This window comes from Meleagris gallopavo, chromosome 23 (genome assembly GCF_000146605.3).
Source record: "Meleagris gallopavo isolate NT-WF06-2002-E0010 breed Aviagen turkey brand Nicholas breeding stock chromosome 23, Turkey_5.1, whole genome shotgun sequence".
Lineage (NCBI taxonomy): Eukaryota > Metazoa > Chordata > Aves > Galliformes > Phasianidae > Meleagris > Meleagris gallopavo.
This window is the reverse complement of record NC_015033.2, coordinates 1,270,030-1,277,437: the sequence shown is the minus strand read 5'-3', so window position 1 is coordinate 1,277,437 and position 7,408 is coordinate 1,270,030. Positions and strand designations below refer to the sequence as shown.

Genomic DNA, 7,408 nt, shown 5'->3' with positions numbered 1-7,408 from the left:
GCCCTGCGCCCTGCCCCCTCTCCTCGCCCTGCGCCGTGGCAGCTGGCCGCTGCCTCCTGCGCCTTCCCGTGCACGCATGTGGCTGAGGCCCTTCCAGGCCGGCGCCGGCTCCCCGGTTCCTGAAGGAGCTGCTTTCCCCATCCCCTGATGTGTAACAGCACATCCTCTTGCCGGAGGAATATGGGCTCTTTGTTAAGCAGGCTCCTGTGCACTCACTTGCACAGGAAATAAGCGAGGGGATTTGTTTCCGTGACAAATGGGCTGGTTCTCCTCGGTCAGTTTGCTCTGATGTTTTACTTTGAGAAGACAGCATAACTTTCTAATAAAGCGAGGCTGCGCTGTAAGTGGAAAATGCTGCTGTGGGAGCCTCCGTACCTGTCTGCCAAACCGTGCAGGCAACACGTGCTTGGTTCTGAACAGGCATGGCCTGACAGCGGAGCAGTTCTTGTCTCTGCCGTTTACAAGAAGCTGGGGATGCCCAGTACTAGTGCTTGGGCTCAGGCTGTCTCACATAGTGCATGGCTTGTAGCAATTTCACACAGAAAATATACTTCATGTTGAGACTGAACATAATGATTCTAGAGCAGAGGTGGGGATGTTTCTCACGTTGCACCTATAAACCCGCTGCTGTGGTCTTGTTTAAAAAGAAAAAAAAATCTTAAATTGATATCACCTCTGCAAGTGATGTCCTCAGGGAAAAGGAGCACAGCAGCAGACAGCAGTCTGCAGTCAGATTCTCTTTGCTCCTCAGAGAGCTTTTGAAGCTGTAAGTTCCTCTTGTTGAGTTTGGCACGGACACGCAGTGTCAGTGAACTCTGAGGCCATAGGAAAGGGCTGAGTGTAGTTCGTTGGCTGAGGATGCTGACAGCTCTTGAGGATCCAGCTAGAGTGCAGTTTGTGCTGAAGGCATGGAAGGAAATGACTCATAGCACTGCAGCTGCACAGTGGCCTGGAAAGCAGCTCCTCATAGCCCCCTCTGACCCACTTGTGCTCTCTGCGTTGCAGGATGTGATCCAGGTATCTAAGAAATACCTCCCTGGGATGGCAGTGGGGTATTCCAGTGCTAAACTGACCCTGCACGTCGGAGATGGTTTTGAGTTCATGAAACAGAATCAGGAAGCCTTTGATGTGATTATCACGGACTCATCTGACCCCATGGGTAAGAATCCCATCCATAAAAGGGCACTGCTTTTCACACTTCTGCAGAAGTAATGCTGGTCTGCCCAGTTTCTTTTTCAAGTGGAAACTCTGTCATTGACGTGGTTGTTTTGGTTGGGAAAGGGAAGGATGAAGACCAGAAAATTGTATTAATGAGGCTTCAAGGCAGCTGTCACATTTCTGTCCTCAAAATTCAATTGCAGCCACTATTGCTTCTGGCAGGGAGTTGATCCTTGAGTCCAGTGATCCCATGGGAAATACAGCGCTAGGCTGGCAAAGACAGCTTTGCACATGAGCCCTCTAACGAAGCAATGGCTCATGTGCTGTTGGTGGATCTGCAGCCTAAAGGCAGAGAGCTGCATTTCTGAAGGTGAGATCTGGGGCACAGAAGGGAAAATGTGGTTACGGTGCCTGAGTTTCCGTTAATCTTGCTGGAGTCAACACAGAGACATCTGTAAAAGGCAGATTGGAGCAGAAGTTTGATTTGAACAAAACTGGAGCAAGAAGCAGCTGCCAGGACTCTCTGGTAAAGATCCTGGGGCTGCTATTGAGGAAAGCTGAAATCCTGGTGGTTTTGTTGTGCTAGGTGTGGGCTGAACCTACAGAACTCTGCTTTCAGATCATCTCCAGCACTTGTCATCACTGAAAAGCTGCTTGAACTCTCTCTTTGCCTGTGCAGACCACGTGCAGCACGAGCATTCCAAAAACTACGAGTCTGCTTTCTGAGCCTCTCTCTAGATGTACCTTTTTTCTTACAGGTCCTGCAGAAAGTTTATTCAAAGAATCCTACTACCAGCTGATGAAGACAGCACTGCGCGAAGATGGGATTCTCTGCTGCCAAGGTGAGGATGCTCTCTAGGTAGAGGTTGATGCCAAATCATTGCCTGCTGAGCGTGAGTCCCATGTGAGACATGATGCAGGGAGAAAAATTGATTTCAGCTGTGATGTAGGACATTAAATCTATTTTAGCTCCCAGGTATGGCAGTGGTTTTGATCCATTTACGTCAACTCATTAAGTGCTGGTCTGCACATAGTATAAAACTGCCGTAGTGGTCTTATCTCACCTCTGAAACTGCATGAGCTGTCTGGAATAGAGCAGGTTTGGACTTGGAGCTGCTGTTGACTTGGCACAGGCCTGTGCAGAGAAAAGGGGCAGCTCTCACTTTGCATCCTGTCTTGCTCTCTCCTGTAGGTGAGTGCCAGTGGCTGCACCTGGATCTCATTAAGGAGATGCGTCAGTTCTGCAAGTCTCTGTTCCCTGTTGTGGAATACGCCTATTGCACCATCCCTACGTACCCCAGCGGGCAGATTGGCTTCATGCTCTGCAGCAAGAACCCAGTGAGTTTCAGGCACCTGAAGTGCCCCTTTTCGCTCCCTGAGACTGCAGAGCCTGTCTCAGCCTGGGGGCCTCTGGGCTTCTTCTGGTCCCAGGTCTGCCAGCTCAGGGCACGAGAGGTGCAGTGCAGCTTGTTCAGCAGAGTGCATAGTTGGCCACTAACATAAGCAGTTGCTTTAGGAAAAATATTATAATTTTGTCTCCTGTACAGCTAACTCGTAAAGGTGAAAGATACTTCTGACCAGAGGTCTGCTCTTTTCCTAACTTGATGTGTTGCTGTTAACCTACAGTGCATTTGTTGCACTTCTGGGGGGGGATCAGGCAGCACTTCTGCTGCTGTATTTAGTTTAACTGAGACAGTGGCAGCTTGCACTGTGCCTGACTTAACACAGATGCTGATTCTGCTCTGAAGAGCAAAGGCCTTGATTCTGGGATGTTTGGGCACAGTCTGACAGCTTCATCTGGCACGTGGCTCACATTCAGTCTGACCTCATAGGCAGACATCTGTGAACAAGGGCTAGTCACACAAGGTACGGCGTGTAAACTCCAGCCCTTGGGGCTGGAGCTGCGCAGAACCTTTGACATCATACTAGAACAGAAAATCATCTGTTTTCCTGTGAGTTCTTTTGGTTCTCTGCCACGAATCGGGCTGCCCATTGTGCAGCACTGTGCTTGTTTCCCAAATGCTACAGAACTACCTGGCTTCTGTATTGCAGAACACAAATTTCCGAGAGCCTGTGCAGCAACTCTCACAGCAACAAGTAGAGGAGAGGAGTCTGAAATATTACAACTCTGACATTCACCGGGCAGCTTTCATCCTGCCAGAGTTTGCACGGAAGGTAAGTAGGGCTGTGCTGCTTCTCCTCTGTCAGGGTGAGGTATGACTTTTCTTTGACAGGGCTGGGAATATACAAAATTGAGGATTTCCTGCAGCCCTGAAGGCTTCTCTGGGCAAGTTGGAGCAGGGTGGCATTTTGTATGACATGGCAGAGGATGAGTCAGTCTGGTAAGACTGGAGTTCAGTTCGGAACTATTATTTGGGTTGATGTCCCAAGTCTTGATGGCAGATCGCTCCTACTTAGCCTAGCAGAAACGAGTCCAAGAGCCTGCAGAACTGGTGTTTTCCATTGGAAAGCTCCAAAGGTCTTAGACAAAAAAAAAAACTGGTTGTGGTTTTTAGTGCAAACCAGAGGATATAGAAAGGATGGTGTGGTGTAGTTCAGTCTGCCTTCTTGAAGTCCTTCATCTCCTAACTGCAGGTTCTAGCAGAGCGCATCCTCAGAGTGTCCTAGGGACAAGGGCACGTGTTGTGGGTGTGTTTCAGAGCCATCTGTCTGCTGAGGACTGCTGGATTTGTCCATCCTGACACTGTTGGTTTTTTTTTGGCTGTCGGCAGGCCCTGAGCGATGTGTGAGACTGAGAAGCTACTTCCTCCCTTCAAGTTGGACCCTGAGATCATCAGTGATGTGGGGACCTTCCTAGCAGACTACAGATTTGCTCTCCACTGTGTGGGATTGTTTAACCCCTTGCCAGCCAACATTCCCTTTGATGTGTCATAACCCAGATAAGACTATTGAAAAGGTCCAGTGACTTATTGCGTGAGGTCAAAACTGTTGTTTGCAGTACTGGAAATGTAAAATGTCTTCTTCCTTCCTCTCCTCCCTTTACCCATTCTAAATTTGCCTCCACCCAACTGACAACGATATATTTATAACTGACGTGTATTTCTGTCTGGTGATCTTCTGAAACTTGGGAAGAGTTCAGGAGGTTCACTGACTCGGCCTTAAGCACAGAGAGCGAGAGCTTTGTGCACAAAGTTAGCTTGCTCTCTCCTAATAGAAGCTCCCTGCTGCTGAGACATTTTGACTGGTAACGGGTCTGAGCCTTCGCATCCCACTGCCCTGCTGTGATGCCTGTGCTGTTCTGCAGCACAGCTGGAGAAGTCACAGTGCAAACTGTTGCCATTCACAATAAGTCTCCCTCCAACCCTGATGGAGTAGCAGTATTAAACGCCAGCATGCCAGGCTGGCAGCAAAGTCTTGTGGCTTTTATTTTTTTTTTTTTCAATTGGTTGGAAACAGAAATGCTGAGGTACTAACAGGCTGACTCCTGTTCTTACCCCTGCCATCAAAATGGTTCCAAAGAATGTTTATCAATCAGGTGATAGGCGCTTTATATATAAAAATATAAATATAAATATATATATAAAAAAAAGCAAACCTTAGATCCATTGCCTGCTGTTAAGTACTGATGCTGGGGAGGCAGTTGTGCTGATAAATCTCATCTCAGTCTTGCTGAGGTGCCTCAGGCCTGGGTATTTGCTAGTCGTTAGGAGGCATCATTACTCCTAATGCTGCCCCCAGAAGTGTAAGCTGTTTTTCGTTTTACTGTGTTGTGAGATGGATCTTCCTCCACGTCTACTTCTGGTTTAAAGTCTCCGTGCCACCGCTGTGCAACAGGGATCTTTCCAGCACAACCACTGTGCAATTGTCACTCCCTTGCAATCAATTAAACACTCGGCTCTGGTTAAGGTGACGTGAGTGTGGGTTGGTGTATTTCTTTGGGGGGTGTGTGGGAGTGGTGACGAAGTCTGAAAGTTTGCTGTGCTTGTCAGAAGACATCCAGGGGCACTCGCTAGTTGGTGTGCCCTCCTGTCTCCCTTGTCTTTAGAGCTGACAAACATCATAAAGATAAGCTGTGGAGAATGATCCCGTTGCTTGCTTTGTATTGTAACCTGGCTGCATTTTAGCTCCAGCTTCTGTCATCCTCTGCACTGCAGAAGTCTGTACCTTCTATTCCAACTATTCCCTAGTCCAGATGCTGCCTATGCTGTGCCTTTCCAAGCTGTTCTATGTCTCCCATCTCCCTGTGCACATAGCTTAGTTCCTGTCAATCACTGCCCTCACTCAGTTGCACTGTCTTTTCCTCTGTAAATTTGCAGTGGCTGAGTGGCTCTGAGGGCTGAAACTGCACTGCAGTCCAGGTGCTGAACAGGCTGAGAACAGTCGCTAGGTGGCATCAGGAGAATCAAAAAAAAAAAGAAAACCCAGTCCTGAGGGAGATTGGGTTGGATGAGAGAAAACCAGGAGCAGTATTTTGCAACGTTTGGGGTTGAGCTTTGCCATAAATGTGACCTTGCAAAGAGCACAGATGGTGCAGCCACTGACTGCCTACAGGAAGAAGCCTGCTTCAGTGGTGTCAGCAAATACCTTCCTGCTTTCTCCTTTGTGAGACTTCCCATTCTTTCCTGATTTGCCCCTTCCACTATCGGTATCAGTGTAGCTTCTTTGTAGTTGTAAGGGTTTGCAGAAGCATTGCTGAGCTGCAGAGCTAATGGATAATGCTTTGGTTGTGTTGTATCTAGAAACTTTCATCTGTTTTGTCTCTTAATTGTCTGGGAAACTCTTCTTTTTCCCATAGTTACTGATTAGTTAGATTTGCCCTTGTACAGAAGGCTACAGAGGCATTGTCACTGCTCTGCTCTTGTTTGTTTATTACAAAGAGCAGATCAGTATGAGAGAGGCTGGCTCTATAGCTACTCCTCTTTAAATTTCTGAGGGACCTGAGCCCCATTCAGCCCTTCATCTTGACAGAAAACCACCTTTAGCACCTTCTCTCTCCTGGAGCCAGATCAAGACTAAGACTGTAATCCAGGAAGGCCTCAGAGCAGCAGCCAACTGGTAACAAGTTCAAGCCTTCCACCCACCCTCGGTGAGTACAATGCCCAGGAGCAAAAGAGCTCCCTCCAACCTGTTACTGGCTTCCACACAGCTTCCTTCTGTTTTTCTGAGCTCTCAAGAAAGTTCAGTGAGTGAGCAGTGGTGAGAACAGGAGGATGAAGCTGTTTGCCATCTAAGTTGCAAATGCTCTGTGCGTAGATAAGGTCCAGTAAACAATTTGAGTAGTTTTAAATCAGTATCCTTTACAAGCAGTTACATACCTCAGTGCCTTGCAATAGGCGAAGACACATCAGTGCTTGAATCAAGCACTCATTAACAATGCAGCAAGAGAGGGAACGTGAATTTGTGCTTCAGAGGCTTGTTCTGTCTGAGCAGCTTTGAGCAATTTAGGACTCAAAAAATTGTGAATTGTGAATGATTAAAATCATTCACTTATTGGTTAAGCACTGCCATGAGGTCTGCAAGACATATAACTGCTAAAGCAGCATTTGTTGTGGCAGTCACCTGTCAGGTAATGGTGCCTGCAGGTGATTATCCCTTCTGTAAGTGTAACGAGGTGTGAGCTGTTATGCTGCAGGATGCTGTGGCACTAGGATGCCAGGGATTAAAAAGAGACTGACGATTTGGGATATGCCTAACAGGGGAAAAATAATGGGATCTCCAACTGAATTGAGAATGAATGCTTGAAAGCTGTCTTTGCAGCATCTCCAGTTGGGCAACTGAAAGCTTGAGTAACTGTTCTGGAGTCTTAGCTGTCTTTTGCCTGAGGCTAGTCAGGCAAGGCTGCTCGTAAGCAGAGATCCACAAAGATGCTGTTTGTCTAGACATGCTGCAGTCATGTTCCTGTACCTTATTAAGGTGGGAGCTATGTGAGCAGTGACAGGCTTTGTCCCATGTACCACACATTGCAGTATCACTCAGAGCAGGTGGAGTCAGATGAGGTAACAGAGCCTGATGGGCTTCAGCACATCAATTCCTTAAGCCTCTTGGCGCCTTCTGAACTATCAGACTCCCAACTCTGTGTGCTTTACTTATTAAACTAACTCAATTTTTCAGAGTTCAGAAAAGAGCTTAAAAAACTAAGAGAAATCTCTTGCCCATATCTCTTGAGCCCTTTCAGCCAGTTAATTGGTATGAGTGTCTTATTCATCCAGAGCTAATGTTATCAAGGTCTGGCTTGAATTATTGATGGAGCTTGGCTGGAGCAAGAGATTGCTGAGGTAGGAATGGCAAT

The 7,408-nt window shown here is 47.4% G+C and overlaps 1 protein-coding gene across 1 annotated transcript; it reads left to right on the top strand.

Annotated features, from left to right (window-relative positions):
• The first annotated feature begins 19 nt into the window (after positions 1–19).
• SRM (spermidine synthase) lies at positions 20–5,029 on the top strand. Its single transcript, XM_003212275.4, has 5 exons — positions 20–1,159; positions 1,917–2,000; positions 2,351–2,496; positions 3,211–3,333; positions 3,891–5,029. The coding sequence occupies exons 1-5, from the start codon at positions 859–861 to the stop codon at positions 3,906–3,908; spliced, it is 672 nt and encodes a 223-aa protein (XP_003212323.1). The 5' UTR covers positions 20–858; the 3' UTR covers positions 3,909–5,029.
• The last annotated feature ends 2,379 nt before the right edge of the window (positions 5,030–7,408 follow it).